The sequence below is a fragment of the Mauremys reevesii genome, linkage group 10 (genome assembly GCF_016161935.1).
Source record: "Mauremys reevesii isolate NIE-2019 linkage group 10, ASM1616193v1, whole genome shotgun sequence".
Classification (NCBI taxonomy): domain Eukaryota; kingdom Metazoa; phylum Chordata; order Testudines; family Geoemydidae; genus Mauremys; species Mauremys reevesii.
Window position 1 is genome coordinate 41,996,496 of NC_052632.1, and position 20,790 is coordinate 42,017,285.

The 20,790-nt window shown below is 44.8% G+C and overlaps 2 protein-coding genes across 2 annotated transcripts in view; both read right to left on the reverse strand.

The window, feature by feature from the left end:
- The window catches only part of MYO9A (myosin IXA), a 467,296-nt gene that overhangs the window by 339,317 nt on the left and 107,189 nt on the right, over positions 1-20,790 (reverse strand). Inside the window, exon 2 of the mRNA XM_039491520.1 lies at positions 5,904-6,817. Within this exon, the coding sequence (XP_039347454.1) occupies positions 5,904-6,746 (843 nt within the window). The 5' untranslated portion in view covers positions 6,747-6,817. The remainder of the gene's footprint in view (positions 1-5,903; positions 6,818-20,790) is intronic.
- Positions 2,728-2,963, reverse strand: LOC120373288 (H/ACA ribonucleoprotein complex subunit 3). The gene has a single exon (XM_039491533.1). It carries the CDS (start codon positions 2,920-2,922, stop codon positions 2,728-2,730), a length of 195 nt encoding a protein of 64 aa, XP_039347467.1. The 5' UTR covers positions 2,923-2,963.

A 20,790-nucleotide genomic window follows, 5' to 3' on the forward strand; every position in this document is an offset into this window, starting at 1 on the left:
ACGGATAAACAAACCTTCCCAACAAGTACTGGAGGCCAATTACAGGGCAGTGGAATACTTTCAGGCTCCAGCCTGAAGTGACAGCTGTTTTGCCAGGATGGGAACTAATTGATTAAAGGGTTAAAAAGTTAAAAGTCGGGAGGGCGGAAGGGGGAGGGTCAATTTTCAGAAGCTGTCCAGGGGAACAGCACATAGATTCTGGAAGGAGGGAGTCTGTTTCTAAATAAGCTGGGCCTTCCCCTGAGAATGGTAAGCCATAGGGAGAGGCAGGCATGTATACAGACTGGTTTATTGTTTTAAGATCTGGTTTCTCTTAAAATGCCTTGGCTCATACTTTCCTTTAAGAAGTTTGTCTGGTCACCACTGATATTGCTCCCAGTGGGAACAGAACTGCAGACACTTGAAGATAAGTCAGGCAAGTTACTCACAGTTGAACACAGAGGCCCGGCAGCCCAGGGCCTTATCTGAGAGTGGGAGAACTGTGATATTCCACCCCAAAAGAGATGACAGCTTGAGGCTGAGCAAGGTGTACTCAGGATCAGGAGGGAGCCAAAGGTGCAGTTAGCTTGGTAAATGTGACAATATGTACTGGGCTTCACTGAGAGCCCAGTTCCACAGTCCTTCCCATAAGCAGCAGCAAATACTTTAGAATAAATAACCATTTGTGAAAACTCCTGGTTATTTATTTTCTCATTCATTTTTCTGTGAAGCCTGCATCGGCATAAAGATTCTCATATCAGTGAGATGTCTTCCTTCAAGTCCAGTTAGTTGGAAACTTTGCCCCTTCTTCCCAAATGAAGACCAGTCCAAAGCGATACATGAATTTTTCACCTACAAGACCAGATTACTCCAATACTAAGAATCTGAAGCTGAATATGAAAATAAAGCAAATACACCAACTATTGGAAAATGCAGCTGTCCCCCTCCTCCGTTATTTAGGCAGCTATGAGCACATAAAGCTGGTGCTCCAGTCCCTCAGACTCCCAGTCCTCCTTTGCTACCAACTTATTGCCTTGATCCTAATTCTTGAAGTCATTAATAGAATAGGTCCCAGCTACATTGGTAAATATCTCCTATGAAATGCCAAAACAGTTGCCCTACTCAGGGAAGAGACAGATCACAAAACCCAATCTGAAGCCCATGACAACCAGGGACCAAACATTCTCAGATGAAGGGATCCAGCTACAGAACAAGTTTCCAAAGGTGGGGGGGGGGGGGAATCTAAAATCTGACTGCCTTTGGGAAACACTACAAAAATCTCCCTAACCTGAAAAAACTAGAACTGAATTCACAACATAATCAGCCCCCATTTTTTCCCTCTTAAGGAAAAAAAACTTACTCCAAGCAGAGCTTACTATAATCTGAAAAAGGAGAAGAGACAAAGACACCATGAAATCCACTAGTCACTTCATTATTGCCAATCTTGCACTGTGATTGGAGGCAGTACAAAACCCTATGACAGATACAACAGCGATCTGGATACACATTCAAAACAGTTCACAAAAGCAAACAGAAGTAAATTTTGAAGAACTCTTTCAAGGATCTGAAGGCAGTTTTCTCCACCCAGAAGTAGCATTCTTCCTAGCAAATAAGCATATTTGAAAACTTGGGTGTAGTATCCTGCCTTCTTCTCTTGAGGTCCTGAAGGAACACTTCTGAGTCCTAGCTTCCCAACTCCCAGGCAGATGTTATCTCTTCCTTTTATTATGAAAACTGGGATGTGGCCCCCTTTTGGGTCCATAAGGTTTTTACCCTCTTCTGTCAAACAAAATTCAAGTTTGTAAGGAAGGCTGTTTTTAAAATTTGATGCAACAAAAAAGCATCAGAACACTTTTCAAAAAGTGAACAATTGTATTCCATATTCTCAGTTCCATTTCTGTGGGGAAAAAACGGTTACTAATATGCCCTGTAGTAGTAATTCTTCAAGATGTGTTGCACATGTCCATTCCACTTCAAGTGTGTGCATGCACTGTGCACCAGAATTGGAGATTTTTCCCTAGAGCGATATCTGTCACAGCAGCACATTCGTGTTGCTACACAATGGTATAAATGGTGGAGCCACCTTGGACCCTCCTCAGTTTCTTTTTACAGGACAGGCTCTGATATATATGGGAGGAGGGGTGAGCCATGGAATGCACATGTGCAAAACACCTCAAAGAAAAGTTACAGAACAGATTAGTAGCCTTTTTTTCTTCAAGTGGCTGCAAACATCCATTCCACTTCAGGTGACCCACAAGCAGTTCAAACAGGAGTTGGGTTCTAAGTCCACCTGAACAGTGACTGTAGAATGAAATGTCCAAACTTCACATCATCTCTAGAATGCTGAAACATAGCATGATGAGTTGAAAAGGAATGCACCAATGACCAAGCTGCAGCTCTACAAATGTCTGTTGTAGACATTTTTTTTTTCCACCACTAGGCAGGTTTATTAGGAATTATTTTAGGAGTGTTCCCAAGCCTGTTACCTGGGAGGCCAGACTAGACCATCTCTTCTGGCCTTGAAATCTAGGGGTCTATGATCAAAACCTGACAGATGATGTGGGATCAAGACAATTTATTTGCACCCCAGAGGAACAGTGTATCCAGTTGGAGCTCGATATCGGCAATCTAACCCGGGTTCTCGCAGAGGGGCAGAGCACAGGGTCTGTGGGAGCCAGGGGCTGGATTCAGGGAGCAGCTAGACCCCATCTCAGCTCAGCAGCAGCTCCAGTAGGCTGGGCACTCGGTTCACAGGATGGCCTGCGGCTGTTGGGTCATCAGGACGCCGAAGCGTTTCTTGATGGTGATGCGGTGGCGGGAGTACTTGTCATCCGGTGAGAAGCGGGCAGGGTGTGCAGAGCAAGTCAGCTGGCCAGAGGGGTCCACTTTCTTGAGGGTGTAGACCCTGTCACCCTGCGCGTTGAGATAATACTGCAGGAACATGCTGCACAGCCGGGCCGCCTTGCAACGCACGTGCTGCCGATCCCGGGATAGACATGTGGGCCAAAAAATATGCAGAAGCTACTTGACATCTTGTAGCGTGCGCTATAACTAGTCAGAGGGCGTTTCTTGGCAATGTCATAGCATAGATGTGTGCAGGATAAAATCCAGGACAAATGCTCTACATCGAGACTGGAAGGCCTTTCATCCTGTTGACAACTGAAATGCACAGCTGGGATGATGATCTAAATGGCCTACTTCTGTTCAAGTAAAAGGCCAAAGCCCTTCAAACAAATATCCAAGTTATGGAGAGTCTCTCCTTATCATTACGAGAATGGGGCTTAAGAAAGCCATATACTTACTAATATTCTTTCCTGAGGTGGAATTCCAGAACTACTTAGACAGAAATATAGGATGTGGATGTTAAGGATTGCCCTTAGAAAAAATCATGTCAGGACAGTCAGCTATAAATGCCTGTTCCTTCTCCACCCTTTTCATGGATAATAGCTACCAGAAATGTTACTTGCATAAACAGGTGCAGTAAGGGAGGTAGCTGTTGGCTCAAAAAAATGAACTCATCAACACTACCAGCATAGGATTCAAGTCCCAGGGAGGAAGGGGATCCACGAGATGGGGATATAACCTATCTAGACCTACCTAGACTCTGACTACTGATCACAGGAGTAAGAAGGAACTAAGGGGATCCAAGCTGGCTCCATCCTTGACAGCACTGTGCAGAAGCACAAGACTGGTAAGGGCGCTCAAGCTCCAATGTGTATCACTTAAGCCATGTGTACACTACAAAATTAAGTCAACCTAACTTACGTTGGCATACAGACGCCATAGTAATTATTTCGCTTGCGCATGTCTACACTTTGTGCTCCTTGTGTCAGCAGTTTGCATCCTCACCAGGAGCACTTGTATCAATTGTACTGTTAGAGTGGAGCATAGTTGGATCACTCCTGAAAGCCAGCAAGAGTTGATGTAAGCAACGCAGTGTCTACTCTGACGCTGCATTGACCTAACTACATGGACCTGGGCTCTACACCACTTGTGGAGATGGAGTTATAAAGTTGTTGTAGTGGGGAAGTGTGACAGTCTGTATCCCCATTTTCACCCTTTTTACAAAATTATAATGGATTTTGTACAAACTTTGCCTTCTGAGGTATCATTTGAAAACTCCTAATTTGCTGATCATTATTGTCCTGGTAAGATGTGTGTGGCAACATTGTATTAATTGTAAATTGTAAATTAAGATTCTACTGTATGACTTTACTGAGACATGCTCCAAGTTTAGAAAAGTACACACAAACCAGTTCCTCAAGGACAAAAACAAACTGATGCCTCAGTCAGGTATCAACAAAATCAAATGGACTATCACCTGTTAAGTGGCTATTCTTTGGCAGGAAAAAGTGTGAGCGAGAAATTTACATTTTGGCAACGAAATAGCTGGAGATTCTTGGCCACACAGATGTTCTGTCTCCTGAACCTCAGCTGGAGATGGTTTTCAAAAAAAGAGAACTATAAGTAAGGGGAACTGATTCCCCAGATTACTCTCTCCCTCCATCTCTACTCATGGCATCAGCAACACCTGAAGGATAAGGAAATCAACACTGAACTTCAGAAAGGGTCCTGGCTGAAAGGCATCCAGATTGCTATAAGCATGTGGTGAGAGAAACCTTTGCTAGAATGCATTTAGCTCGTTAAGTTAGATATTAGTTGCGTTTTACCTTTTATTTCTTTGTAACCAATTCTAACTTTTATGTCTCGTTACTTGTAACTACTTAAAATCTATCTTTCCATAGTTAATAAACTTGTTTTATTGTTTTATCTAAACCAATGTGTGTTTGGATTGAAGTGTTTGGGAAACTTCATTTGGGGTAACAAGATTTGTACATATTTTCTATTAATGAAATGACAGAGTTTATATGAGCTTGTGTTGTCCAGGAGGGTGCTTGGCAGTACAAGACAGACATTTCTGGGGGGAAGTCTGGGACTGGGAATTGCTGGTGTTGCCTGCATTGTAATTCATGGGTGGGTGGCTATAGCACTCATACAATATAGCTGGGAGTGATTTACATGCTGGAGGCTGTGTGTGCAGACCAGTAGTGGTTGCTCTCACTGCAAAGCAGTGTAAGAAGTACCCCAAGCCAAGGGGTCACAGTTGTCCAGCTGTCCAGATTGTACTTTAAGTAATGTCACAGGCAGTTACATCAACGGGAGTGAAATTTAAGTGTAGACACTTCCATAGTTAGGTCGATATATGCTACCTTGTGTCAACCTAACTCTGTAGTGCAGACCAGACCTTAGGGACCAATTTCCAACTATGGTCATGCACACACCTGAAGTGGAATGGGGACATGTACAATCACTTGAAGAACTACTTGTCCAGCTCACTTAACTTTTTTCTTTACAAAAATTCTCATCTAGCAACCGACTACAGGTACACATTTTCTAGTATACATTATTTTTTCTGACAGATGGGAAAGGAGGAGCAAAGCTTCTAATCAAACACTTGTCAAAATCTTAGTACAAATTAGATTTGTATCAAAAAACCCCAATAAAGTTAACTGTAAACACAATACTTTGAAAGCAACAATACCAATGCACTAGGTGCAGTAAACTCCATTTTTAAAACTTCCAGTAGTTAAGGCTGTTAATTCAAAGAAATTGTTTTGGGATCACTAAGGTGTTTTATAAAATAAAATTCATGATTTTATAGCACCGCTAAAGCATGCTAAAGTGAAAAAGCATGTTATTAATAAATGCATAAAATAACTGTTCACTGAATTTTTTCAAGGAAGCTAAAATTGTATTGTCTTTAAGAAGAGACACACCTAAATTGTATTATTGTTAATAATATTGCAGTCTTGCTTACTATTATCATTTAGCAGATACCCCCAGTCTGGCAATATAAAATCAGGACTATTTGTTTTATAACGCATCAAAAAATAGTTGCATCACTATTATCATTTTAATCTTACCTCAAGCACTGGTCCAGCTCCAAGAATAATCTGTTCTACTCCACTAACAAATCCCTTCTGGCTGAGAGCAGTGAGGTGATGAATCAGAAAGTTTGTGCTCTGTGTTTTCCCTGACCCACTTTCTCCTGAAATCACAATGCACTGGTTCTTCCTGCGCTGAAGCATAGCATGGTAGGCCACATCAGCCACAGCATAAATATGGGGCTCCAGCTTTCCCAGCTGATGATTATCATACATTTTGACATACTTAGGATTGTAAATGGGGAGAAATTTGAATGGATTAATGACTATCAGAATGCTGCCTACATAGGTATAAATTTTTTCCTGCTTAAAGCGGTTTCTGAGATTTTCCAAGAGTGTTTTCTCATTTAAATCTGGTAAACTGCACAAATCATCATAGTCCTTCTGCTGCGGCTGAGGAAGGAATCCACGTTCCATCATCCTGCGACGCTCTTCTGTCACCTGTAACCAGGACTGTAGACTGCCATAATGAATAGACCCATCTAGATTCTTCTCCCGCAGGAGGAAGCGATAGTCTTCCCCGCTCAGTCGGTTCTCCAGGGCCATGCGGGGCCACAACATCATGCGTTGGACAGGGCAGTCTGTAGGGTTGAGAATCCATTCCTCCCCACCAAACTCCTTCACCTCTGCTAGGACATAACATTTTGTTTTGTCTAGTTGGAGTTTATTAATGAGAGAGTCTATTACCTCAGCAGCTGTTGATGTTTTTCTGGCAGTAATAGGGCAATAGATGGTTCCTTCAGCAATGCTCCCAGGATATACGTGTAGTGTAAACTCACTGTCCTCAAAGCGTCGTCTTCCTCCAACATCATTTACATTCATATTGATCCCCTTCCCATCAGTACCTGCAGTGCATCTTTAGAACAGTCCAGTATGCCGTCATGACATCAACACTACAAAAATCAAGACAGAAATATGTTAGACTCAGGGTTTTCTTTTAGTAACAGGCATTTTACAAATATTTACCATACTGTATGAAAAGGTAAAGCAATCTATCAGCTGACTACCACCCTCATCATATTAAGATTCTACAAAAGGTAAATGATTATTTCGAAGTTTGATAATTGGAAAGAAAGCTGTTTTAAATATCATGATGCTTTCAAGAAAACTGCAGCCAGAAGACCTTTACTGTGCTAACGGTAACAATTTCAGACTCCATTCTAATCTGATAAACTCAGGGATCGATCACTTCATACTTTTGCAGTAATTACCAAGATTCTACGGTATCAGGGATTTGAAATTAGATCTCTAGTTTTAAATGAATGCATTCTATTATGGCTACAGTCAGTGAAGAAAGTCGTGTATTTTGAGTGGTATAGCTACTGAATGGACCTGAGCAACTGTGGGGCTCTCATGCCCAAAACAACTCATTCTATAGAATAGTTTAATTTTACAGATTAATTCACTTTTGAGAGTTCATACTTTCTGCATTTTCATTTTTAGATATTTAAACCAATCAGAGGGAATGTCATTTAATGTTTTTTCCAGCTCACAACTATCCGTTCATCAGTTTACCCATATGTAAAAGGCATTTAAAAATACCTGCCTCATAAGGGTGTAATGATACTTAATATCTGTTAAGCCTTGAGATTTTGGGCAACTGTCATAACACAGCATTATTATTATTTTAAAAATTAAACAACGGCTTCAAATACCTGCAACAAAGGAATATTCTAACCAGAAAATAAACCATTTTCCTCATCAGGCCAGAGGTTTTCCCCAACCCACAAGGTGGCATTCAAAGCAAAATAAGGGTATTTCATAATGTTTAGGTATTCTGGACACTGATAGGTTGTTCATAAGATTATTTAGAAGAATTTAGTTCCTCATTTTTCATGAGCTCTAATTTCACTCATAAAAACAAATATTGCAATGTTTACAGCTCAGACTATTAATGCAGTACCAAAGCAAAATGAAAGCTAGCTTACTCTTTCTGACATTATGCAAATACACTGCCGCTATGGCAAATGGTATCAGTTTAGCAATACAGTGACTTGCCATAAGATGCCCAGAAATACAGATTTTGGTTAAAAATCCAATTACACAGTACCCAACAGTATGCTAGGTGCTTTACAAGCAGGTAAGACTGTCAGTGGAGCAGAACTCCACCCCTCCCCCTCCCTGCCCTTGATACACCTTCTGCTCCCAGGTGAAGTAGCCAGTGGCTGGTGCAGGAGACAACTTCAGGCAGCTGTACTCCATCTTCAAAGCAACCCCCACAGGAAATTCTCAGCTGGGGCTAGTTACAGCCAGAATCCAGTTCTCAACCTACCTCACCTCCACACCCTTTTAAAAAAAAAAAAAGGGGGGGGGGGAGTGGGGGGCAGAAGGGATTCATGTTAACTGAGCAAAAATCCAGGTCATGAATAGTTTGACTATCATGTAAAACAGGGGTGGGCAAACTATGGTTCACGGGCCACATCCAGCCCGCGGGACCGTCCTGCCTGACCCCGGAGGCTAGCCCCCGGCCCCTACCCCACTGTCCCCCATCCCCCACCAGCCCCAGCTCGCTCGCTCCACCACCAGTGCAATGCTCTGGGCAGCAGGGCTGTGAAGCTCCTGGGGCAGTGCAGCTGCAGAGCCCGACCTGACCCAGTCTCTGTGCTGTGTGGTGGCGGCAGCGGCAGCAGCGTGGCACGGCTCCAGCCGGGCAGCATGGCTGTAGCGCCACCAGCCACTGGTGCTGCAGGCAGCGTAGTAAGGGGGCAGGGAGTAAGGGGGGTTGGAGAGAGAGCAGGGGAGTTTGGGGTGGTGGTCGGGGGCAGAGGTGTGGGTGGTGGTTGGAGGGGAAATGGGGTTGAATGGGGGCAGAAGTCCCGAGGGGGCAATCAGGAAGGGGGGGGGTGGATGGGGCAGCCAGGGGACAGGGAGCGGGGGACTGTGGATGAGGCAGGGGTCCCAGAGGGGCTGTCAGGCAGCGGGGGGGGGGGGGGTGGTTAGGGCAGGAACCTGGGGTGGGGGGGGCAGATAGGAGAGGGGGGGCTGGGCCACGACCCCCTCCCCAACTGGCCCTCCATACAATTTACGAAACCCTCAGTACAAAAAGTTTGCCCACCCCTGATGTAAAATGTATTTAAAAAAAAAAAATAAGACCTAGCCCTGAGCATTCTCATCATGGTGTCCATTTTCCCTCATAAATTGCTTCAAATAGTGCTGAGGGTTACCAAAGTTCATAAAGCTAGCTCAACCCTTTTACTGCCCACTGGATATACAACCAAATTATTTGCAGCAACAGCAAAGATACTGGCACTAATTTCTTAATGTGACTTTTTCCAGACAGAAAATGGGTGAGATTGCAAGCTGACAGCAGTTGAGTGGGTGTATGTTAGAGATTTTAATTATCTATAAAATGCATTCTAAAATCCTTTCATTCTTCAATTTATTTACAGCATTAACAGAGCTTAACTCTAAGTACTATGTGCTGTGCAGATTCTAATTCTATGGGAATTTATGTATTACACACACTAGCTGATTTCAAGGAAAACAAAATATTGCCAAAGATAAACATAATTCCTGAGTTTGTGGCATACTGCCAGAAGCGTAATCAAGTATCTACTCATTCGTACATTTCCTTTCAGCACCACCCAAGATAGTCTCAATGTTATGTGATATGGGCTATGGTCAGCCAGATGACACAGGCGGAGATTTTAGATTTTTCTGAAGAGGTGCAGTACAAGAGTCACAGCCCAGAGGCTGGAGCGGGGATGGTAGCTTTGTGCCCTCCCAATTCTGGGCTGCTCTGCAACTCCTGGCATAACAGATGACCTCAGGGCCCTGTCTGAAATACGGCAGCCTATCCCTCACTGCCTCTGGGTTGCAGCACTGCTCAGGACTTCCACAGTCCTGTGTGCTGCAGCCCTGCCCTGACATGCCACTCCCATTCATATACCTGCTCCTGGCACACCCTCTACATCAGGATTCGTGAAAGTTCTTTAGAAGATATTTTATGACTGTCTTCCTCCATTCCAGCACCAGGGGAATCCTAACCTATTGGATTTGAAGGTTAAAAGAGCCTCTTTACACCACTCTGGCCCTTTTACCCAGTATGAAGAGGCCAAAGCAGAGGTGAGAATATCAACCACAGAGTCCATTTCCAATTTTGCCAATGACTTGACCTATGAGCTTGAGCAAGTTCCAACCTCTGCCTCAGTTTATCACTGTGTAAAACAGGGAAATCTCCTACTTCACACTGGTGTTCGGGTGTTTAATTTATTAAAGTTCGTAAAAGGTTTTTGAGATCCTCTGATAGAAAGTACTACAGAAATGCAAAGTATTATTTTATGCTGTATCTACTTATTCATCTCTAGTCAAATATTTCAGCAAGTGTACACTCCTAGATATGTGCTTGAAGAACAGAATAAATGAGTTTGTTCCCATGAAACATACTTGGCATGGAATCAAACAATATGCTAGGAGAGCTGTACACATTAATTGAGAGCACACTCTATGAACTAGAAAGCACACACTGCTGGATTCCTTGGTTAGCTCTAATTTAAAAACAAACAAAAAACAACAAATATACTACAAAACAAACAAAAAAACAACAAATATACTAGCCAGTGGTAACTTTGTAAACAGTTTGTTTTTAAACTCTCCATTGGCAGTAATATTTGCCACTGGGGTGCGGGGGGAGTGTGTTTTTACATTACCTAACTCAAGATAACTAAATCAAGCCTAGTGAAGACAAGGCAGCTATTCTTTCCACACCAGCTGGCAGGTCACGTTAAGACTGGGGAAGCCTAGGGTTTACCGTGACTTGTAAACTCATGTGAAAATAAACTGCCTTGTCTTCACTAGGATTTTACCTCAAGTTAACACACCTTTCTTCCTAATGAAGACAAAGCCTTAGAACAGAGGTGGGCAAACTACAGCCCACGGGCAACATCCAGCCCGCGGGACAGTCCTGCCCGGCCCCCGAGCTCCTGGCCCAGGAGCCTAGGCCTGGCCCCTCCCCCACTGTTTCCCTTCCCCCGCAGCCTCAGCTTGCTCGCCGGTGCAATGCTCTGGGTGGCGGGGCTGTGAGCTCCTGGGGCAGTGCAGCTGCAGAGCCCGACCTGACCCGGTCTCTAAGTGGTGGCAGCGGCGGCGTGTCCCAGCTCCAGCCGAGCAGCACGGCTGTAGTGCCGCCAGCCACCGGTCCTCCGGGCAGCACGGTAAGGGGGCAGGGGAGTTCGGGGTGGTGGTCAGAGGGTGGGGGCGTGGATAGGGGTTGAGGCAATCGGGAGGGAACAGGAGGTTGAATGAGGGCAGGGGTCCTGGGAGGGCAATCAGGAAGGAGGGAGGGTTGGATGGGGTGTCAGGGGGCAGTCAGGGGCAAGGGCTTCCAGGAGCAGTCAGGGGACAGGGAGAAGGGGTGGTTGGATGGGGCAGGGGTCCCAGGCGGGCAATCAGGAATGAGAGGAGGGGTTTGATGGGGCGGCAGGGGTCCGGAGGCAGAAGGGGAGTCAGGGGACAGGGAGCGGGGGGAATAGGGCAGGAGTCCCGGGGGGGCAGATAGGAAGGGGGGCCGGGCCACAACCCCCTCCCCTATCCTGCCCCCCATACAATTTACAAAACCCAATGCAGCCCTCAGGCCAAAAAGTTTGCCCACCCCGCCTTAGAAGCTTGACAAGTTCCACATAAACTATAACAAAGTCTGTAAGAGATCTCATCCTCCCCTTGCTGGCCCCAGACAACTTTTGTTCACTTTTAGATATGCACTTTTCCATCACTGGCAATTATTAAAAAAATAATCCAATCTTGATTTAAAGATATGCTCTAGCTCAAAAGGAATTATTTTGGGGAAGTTCTATGGCCTCTGTTATACAAGGGGTCAGACTAGATCACAGTGGTCCCTTCTGGCCTTGGAATCTATGAATGAATTTAGGAACCTGTGTTATTTTAACACAGTAGCATGTCACAACAAAGCGCTGTATAATTGAGCTACAGTATCAGAACCTGAAAAGTTTGGCAGACTACAGAGCAAAGAACTGATCTTGTGGACTGCAAAAACACCAGCAACCTTGGAATTGTACCTTTGTAGAGTCCATTTTGCTGTGCTACATTTAAAGCTAGAAGCATCCAATGAAATTCTAATTTAGCAATATACGAGAGAGAAGCCAACTGGTCTGCAACACCTTTAAAGTGACAAAATTGTACAAACCCCAGAAATAGCATCAGATACATGAACTCATGTTCTATCAGATGATAAAATGTAATATTTGTAAATAGTGCCAGAAATGTTTTAGGGATGTATTATTTTAGGTCAGTGGACTGTTTGCAAAGTTAAATTATTTGCAAAGGGTCTTCCACAATCATTGGTGTACATCAGGGGTAGGCAACCTGCGGCATGCAAGCTGATTTTCAGTGGCACTCACACTGCCCAGGTCCTGGCTACCGGTCTGGGGGGCTCTGCATTTTAATTTAATTTTAAATGAAGCTTCTTAAACTTTTTAAAAACCTTATTTACTTTACATACAACAATAGTTTAGTTATATATTATACACTTATAGAGAGAGACCTTCTAAAAACATTAAAATGTATTACTGGCACTCGACGCCTTAAATTAGAGTGAATAAATGAAGACTCGGCACACCACTTCTGAAAGGTTGCCGACCCCTGGTGTACATCAACAAAGTTTAACTATACCATGCAAAGTACCTTTCAATGTTTGGTCTGTCTCTCTGGATTTTAAACACACCATATTTCCAAAGCATACTAGAAGGAATACTATGATAAAAAGTGAATAATCCATGCAAAGGAAAATAGTCATTACTTTCACAAGTTTAAAAGCATAGCAGTAAACCTCTAGAGCGGTGGTCACCAACTGGTCGATCCTGGAGACTCTCCCAGTGGATCACAATCTCTGGCTGCAGCGGGACTGCAGCTAAGGCAGGCTCCCTGCTGGTCCCAGCTCTATGTCGCTCCCAGAAGCAGCCAGCACGGCCCTGGGAAAGGGGGGGGGGGGAGGGAGGGCTCTCCGCACGCTGCTCCTGCCTGCCTAAGTGGTGGCTAGCACATCCCTCGGCCTGCGCCACTTCCCGCAGCCCCCATTGGCCTGGAGCAGCGAACCGCAGCCAGTGGGAGCCGCGATCGGCCAAACCTGCAGACATGGCAGGTAAACAAACCGGCCCAGCCCGCCAGGGTATTTACCCTGGCGAGCCGCGTGCCAAAGGTTGCCAATCCCTGGACTAGATGATCACAATAGTCCCTTCTGGCCTTGGAATCTGTGAAAGTTTCTCCAAATACGAATACATGTGTTGTGCATCTATTTGGTATGTACATAGTATCAGAGTTGACAGACATATTGTACCATAATTCTTAAACCCTGGTAGGAAATGAAATTTTTCAAAGGATAAAAACAAATGCTAACAGTACTGAATTTATGTACTAAATGTTTCTGTTGTAGGAAGAGCAGAATTTTTAATCAAGTATTCTTAAAAATAATAGTGAAGTAGGATGCTCATTATTTTGACAATTACCTGTTGTAAGCTAAATATGGCTTGGTTAAAATGTTAAGTTACACCCCAGAGCTAGATAATTTTCTGAAGACGGTAAGCCACACCCTGTTACTAATTAGCATAACAGGACATTACAGGTCTCATCGCTCACACTCCATGAGGTGGGGGCATTGCAGCGGTAGTATGCTTGGCCCTCAGGGGAAGTCTCTCACTCATCACTCTGCAAGGACCACTCTAGCTTATGAAAGAGAAGTTTCCGACTTTTCTCCAGGGATGATGAAGAGGGCTTCAAATGGCACAAATAACAAAAAAAGATGGCCACTGGAGGTACCATTCCATGTTTGTTCATGAGAGACCCCTTTCCTCTTCAATTTGTGACATCTGCAGCTTGAAATCACCAGAGCTAGGCTACATCTACACTTAAATCTGTAGCACTGCTGCAGTGCTGTAGCAAATCCACCTCCTCAAGAGGCGGTAGCTAGGTTGACAGACACTGGATGGCTAAAAAAGGAGAAGAAACTAGTGTAAAGATTGGGGCTGATGAAGGAAGACTGCTGGAAGAGAAATTCTCTTTACTTGATTGACATAGGGCTGGTCTACATTGAAAACTTACATTGGCATAGCATTGGCATATGAAAAATCCACACCCCTGAAAGATGTAGCTACGCCAGCCTAAGACCCAGTGTAGATAGTGCTTAAAATACATGACGTGACAAAAAGGAGAAAGGGTCAATTAAGCAAAGACTAGTGAAGCACCTCCCCTCCAAGAAAAAATATAGAATCCTCCCATTATTGAACCTCTAAGCTACATTAAATTTAATGGGAGTCCGGAACACTTATCCACCAATATGTTACAACAGATGCTCTGACTGATAGAACAGGAACAGGTTAGGATAAATAATTCCTTAAAGCTTAACAAGAAAATGTTACATAGTTGCCATGAAAATTCAAACACTTATAAAAACTAAGAAAAATCTGTTACCATAAACACATTTTGCTGCTCTAATTTACATTAGTTTAGGAAATCTCCCAACCCCACCACAATATTTTGTGATATAACATAACAGAAATGCAAACACTGCTGAACTCATCACTGCTGTTGCCTCAAGTATAAGGGGAAAAAAAACAACCTTTTGCCATCAAAGCTGTTGCTAGATTGAGTCATTTGCTGGTAAGTAGCATAGCATGTGCTAACACTGTAGGGAAGGAAATCTGGAGCTTTTCCTGTGCCATTGTTTCTCTCTTCTCTAGGCAAGGAAAGGTTACTTAATCTATCAACAAGGAAGCCCATGAGAACTAGCAAGTCTCAGGTTTCAATATACTAGAGTATGATTATGCACAGCCTTGTTTACAAGACAATTTAATAATTTGCATGCTGTTTTATTGTGTACCCATTTTTTTCTAGTGTTCACTATGTTGTTCTCCCTAACCTATTCTTCTAATGGTACTAATACTATTAAAATTAAGCATCTGTCAGGGTTTTCATTATAATCTTTGTTTTCAGAAGTTTACAACTGGCAACACTTCTCCTAAAATTAACCTAACTTAAAATGGTTCATAGAATATCAGGGTTGGAAGGGACCTCAGGAGGTCATCTAGTCCAACCCCCTGCTCATTTTTACCCCAGTTCCCTAAATGGTCCCCTCAAGAATTGAACTCACAACCCTGGGTTTAGCAGGCCAATGCTCAAACCACTGAGCTAACCCTCCCCCTTCACTTTGGGTATTACCTTTTATTCTTTTTAAAACTGTTCCTTTTAAAATCTCTGGACTCACCTTCACTCTAAAATTACAAGTAAAAGAAAAACACCCAATGTTTGTAAGAACAGGTTAGAGAAACATCTGTCAGGGATGGTCTAGATCAGAGTTTCTCAACGATCGATCCGTGAACCAGCGCCGGTCCCTGAAATCTCTGACAGTTTAGGAAAGCAGAAAACCAGTCCCTGTTATCAAAAAGGTTGAGAAACACTAGTCTAGCTAATACTTAGTCATCCCTCAGCACTGAGGACTGGACTACATGACTTCCTGGAGGTCCCTTCCAGCCCTACATTTCTATTATTCTAATTCACTTTCTCTATATCATGTTCGCACCTATTCAAGTCAACAGTAAGCTAGATAAACATATATTTTAGACCTAGGTTTTCATCTCTTCTCATTGGAAGTTTTTTTTATTACTTTAATTTTTTTGTCCTTCTCTGGACTTTTTCCATTTCTATGTCCTTTGTGAAATGCAGTGAACAGAACTGAATATTGCATTCAAGGTGAGGGCATACATTCGTACATCAATCTGTACTTTACATCTCAAGTTTCTTCTGTTAAAAAAGCCCAGGAATACATAAATGTTGTTGCTGTACTTACATATAACAATGTATTGTTTGCGTATACAACTTTAAAGTAGAAAGGTATTTTCACAGTCAGTAATGTATCTTGAAACTAGTAATAAATAATCCCATCTTCAAAAAGAGTGAAATCAATTACTTTAAGTATAGTTTATGTCAAATCGCTTGCATCTGTGAGGAGTGTATGCTTCAGCAACAATTTCTGATGGAATAAAATTAAAGAAATATAAAAAGTAGATGGGCAGGGACCACACATGTTAAAAGGAACAGAACAGGGCAAGTGTGCCAGATGTACCTGTATACCTTTCAATAGTTAACTGAGTAATCTAAAGCTGCATCACAATGTGTTTACATTCAGACATGCCCTACGGAAAACAATGAGTGTGATAAAATGAGTGTGTAGAATATACACTTTATTTGAACTGTATAACATGCCAATTCAAATCAGTAATCCAAAACTTGCATTCTGTGTTGGCACAACCATTCTGCTTCCAAACAAATGACAAGGGAAAGTCCAAGGTAATATTTCTATCTACATCTAGATACCACTAGAGCATACTCAATTCCAGAACGATGAATCAAAACCCAGGATTCTAGAGTTTCAATATTCCTCTGTTGTCCAGTCAATAGCTGTGAATAACACTGGCAAAATGTGTATCCCTTCCCATTCTAGTGGCTGGTCCACATAAGGCTAATGGCCTATTACTTCTGCCAGTTACTCAGCTTAATTGGTAACATAAGAATATAAGAATGGCTATACTGGGTCAAACCAATTATCCATCTAGCCCAGTATCCTGTCTTCCAACAGCAGCCAGGGACAGTTGCTTCAGAGGGAATGAACAGAACAGGGCAATTTTTCAGTGATCCATCCCCTGTCATCCAGTCCCAGCTTCTAGAAGTCAGAGGCTAATTTACAGTACCACCTCAGAGTTATGAACACCAGAGTTATGAACTGACCAGTCAACCACACATCTCTTTTGGAACCACGAGTTCGCAATCAGGCAGCAGCAGAGAGACACACAAAAAGCAAATACAGCACATTACTGTGTTCAATGTAAACTATTAAAAATAAAGGGAAAGTTTAAAAAAGATTTGTCCAGGTAAGGAAACTGTTTCTGTGCTTGTTTCATTACATTAAAATGGTTAAAAGCAACATTCTTCTTCTACATAGTAAAGTTTCAAAGCTGTATTAAGTCAATGTTCAGTTGAAAACTTTTGAAAGAACAACCATAACGTTTTGTTCAGAGCTATGAACAACCTCCATTCCCGAGGTGTTCATAAGTCTGAAGTTCTACTGTATTCCCTTCTCCCTAGAGTCTGGGTAAGAACATGGAATATCTAGGGATTGTCTACATTGTGTGTTAGCACATATCAGCTGGGGTATAAATTCTAGTGCACACCAGAGCGTTGTGCGCTAATTGTCTGTGTGGACCCTGCAGATGCACACTAAAAGTTCCTAAGTTCCCAAGTACTATGTTAATGCGCAGTCAGGAACTTTTAATGTGGGCCAGCAGGGTCTAGACCAGGGGTCGGCAACCTATGGCACGCGTACCAAAGATGGCACGTGAGCCAATTTTTAACAGCTCGCTGCTGCCTGCTGGAGTCCTGAGGACACACAGCCAGTGAGGGGCAGAGCCCGTGCCCCCCCGAGAGAGGAGCTGCCCCAGCGGCCTGCTCGTGGGCTCCTGCGTCCCCTTACCCGGCAAGGAGACCTGCCCGGGGGCGCGGAGGGGCCCGCTCACCTGGGCCGCTTTGGTATAGGTGGCCATGGAGGATTGGCGGCGCACTGGGGGAGCGGGTTCGCCTTAGGAAGCGTGGGCGGTAGAGGCGGGAGAGGCCGGCGGCAGCAGCAGCACCGGCTGCTGAGCATCCCCAGGAGGAGGCACCCGACCGCAGCCAGGGACCTGTACCTGCTGCTCCTGAGTTGGGAGGAGCGGAGAGCCCCGCGGCCCGGCGGCACTGAGTGCATAGCAGGTGCGGGCGAGCGGGAATCGGTGGTGGGCAGAGAGCCCTGGGGCAAGGAGCTCGCATACCAAGGGGTCATGCGCCGCCCGGAGTGGCTCCTCCAGACACAGCCAGAGGGGACTCTCTTGCTGGGGAGCGCTAGTTGCGCTCGTGCAGTGCACCGCGGGGCCCCGAGTGGGTGACCCAGCTGGGGGCCACAGGAGTGGGGGGGGCTCTGCCCTGACCCCCCCCATACACACACACCCAGCCCTCTGCCCTGTGCCTGACCCCCCCCCGCACACACACAGCCCTCTGCCCTGAGCCCCGCACACACCTCAGGCCCCTGCCCTGAACCCTGTACCCCCCTCATACACACACACAGCCCTCTGCTTGACTCCTTTACACACACCCCCACGACCCCAGCCCTGACTCTGGCACCCCCGCCCTGACACCTGCACCCCCCTCACATGCCCCCAGCCCTCTGCCCTGACTCTTGCACCTCCTCACATACCCAGTCCTCCCACCCCCATGCACCCCCCACATCCTGACTCTTGCACCCCCCACATCCCCACCCTCTTGCACACACACCCCGCACATTCCCACCTGCACCCCTCGCACCAGATGGGAGCTGCCCAGGTAAGTGCCCCACACCCAAACCTCCTGCCCCAGCCCTGAGTCCCCTCCCTCATTCTAGCTCCTGGCCAGACCCTTCGCCCCCAGCCCTGTGCTTGGTCCACTCCCACCCTCAGCTCAGTGCAGAGAGAGGAAAAGAATGGGCCAGAACCAGGGAGAAGGTAGGTACCCACTGTATGTGTGCAGGGCCAGGATCCCAGACTGGCAGCGGGCTGAGCGGGTCTGGCAGCCAGGATCCCGGCTGGCAGGAGCCGGCGGATGGAACCCCTGAGCAGCAGTGGGCTGAGCAGTGGTCTGGGGTCCCAGCCACTAGCCCCGCATGGCCCGCAGCTGGTCTGGGATTCTGGCTGCCGGACCCTCGCCAGCCGGGGTCCCGGCCACAGGCCCCGCTCAGCCCGCTGCTGGCCTAGGTGAACAGAACCCCAGACCAGCAGCGGCCTGAGCGGGCCGGCTGCGTAAGACATACATTTTAATTTAATTTTAAAAGAAGCTTCTTAAACATTTTGAAAACCTTGTTTATTTTACAATACAACAATAGTTTAGTTATATAATATATAGACTTGTAGAGAGAGACCTAAAAAGCATTAAAATGTATTACCGGCACGCAAACCCTTAAATTAGCGTGAATAAATGAAGACTCGGCACCCCACTTCTGAAAGGTTGCCGACCCCTGGTCTAGACAATTAGCGCACGACACTCTGGTGCACACCATCTGGCGCAAGCAAATACACCAAAACAAGCCCTCAGATCAAGTTTTGTACAAGAAGAACTCACTAGAAAATAGTCTAGCTATTTAGTACATTCACATTTTAAAAGGCTACATTCTTAACAAAATAAATTAATCTTTTCCTAGACTGAGACCCTTCAAAAGAGTGAATTTTATATCCAAGTTATATATTTCTGAAACAATATAAGAACAGTGGCTACATAATACTTACAAAATCAGTAAAACAGAGAAACTTAAAGCCATATCCAAGGCTTTTAAAATGTGTTTACCATTCAGTAATTATGCAAATGCTAATTCAGAAATGTTTCAGAGTTTGTTCTTGAGAGGAATCCTTAAGATGAAAACAAATACTGCAATGAGTGTTTTTGAATGCTAAAATAATCAGACCAATCCTTTCTTAATTTATTATTAATTTCCAATTAGCCTTTATTTCAGTCCCCACAACTATTTCCCACCAATGATGAAAGCAGAGAAAGGCATCATGGTCTTGTTACAGTTCTCATGCCAAGTTTTGTCTAACATGCTCTATTCTAGTAACAGTTTCGCGCTGTTTTATAGCCAGAACTAAACTTTCAATCTAACCATACATCCATGAATAAGATGTACATTAATGTAACAAGTATCAGAGGGGTAGCCGTGTTAGTCTGGTTCTGTAGAAGCAGCAAAGAATCCTGTGGCACCTTATAGACTAACAGAAGTTTTGCAGCATGAGCTTTCGTGGGTGAATACCCACTTCTTCGGATGCAAGCAGACTTGCAGCCGAAGAAGTGGGTATTCACCCACGAAAGCTCATGCTGCAAAACTTCTGTTAGTCTATAAGGTGCCACAGGATTCTTTGCTGCTTCTATTAATGTAACAGACACAAACTTTTACTAACTTAACCTAGAAAACTAAGGGCTTGGCTACACTTGAGAGTTGCAGCGCTGGTGGAGGCTTTCCAGCGCTGCAACTTAGTAACTGTCCACACCTGCAAGGCACATCCAGCGCTGCAACTCCCTGGCTGCAGCGCTGGCTGAACACCTGGTCTGCTTGGGGTGTAGCGAGTGCAGTGCTGGTGATCCAGCGCTGCTCATCAAGTGTGGACACACACCAGCGCTGTTATTGGCCTCCAGGGTATTAGCAGATATCCCAGAATGCTTTTAACTAAATTACCCTCTTTGTTTTGTTATGCAGCCTCTCTTTGTTTTGTTGTGAACTCGGAGCACCGGGAGCTGCTTATCTAAAAAACAAACACAGCTCCTGTTTGCTGTGATCAATGTGTACCTGACTGTGAACAATCAAATGAGATAACCCCTGTGAATGAGGCAGGCAGGGAGTGAGTGTTTGCTTGACAGAGAAACAGCGGGGGCAGAGGGGAGAAAGGGAGTCCGTTGGATGCAGGCTGTTTGCAGTTAAGAGTTAAGAGTAAGGGGTCGGGAACATTTTCTGATTTTGCAAGGCAGGAAGCTAACACACAGTGTTGGCTCCAAAAATCCACTCTCTCTCTCTCTCCCCCGCTCCCTGTCACACTCCACCCCACCCCACCCCCCCTTTTGAAAAGCACGTTGTGGCCACTTGAATGCTGGGATAGCTGCCCATAATGCATCACTCCCAACAGCGCTGCAAATGCTGCAAATGTGGCCACACACCAGCGCTGGTAGCTGTGAGTGTGGCCACACACTAGCGCTGTTCCTACACAGCTGGATGACCAGTGCTGTAAACTCCCAGCGCTGCAACTCTCAAGTGTAGCCAAGCCCTAAGATGTCTAAAAGTAACTACCTTGAAGAGGTCTGACTTTCCGAAGTA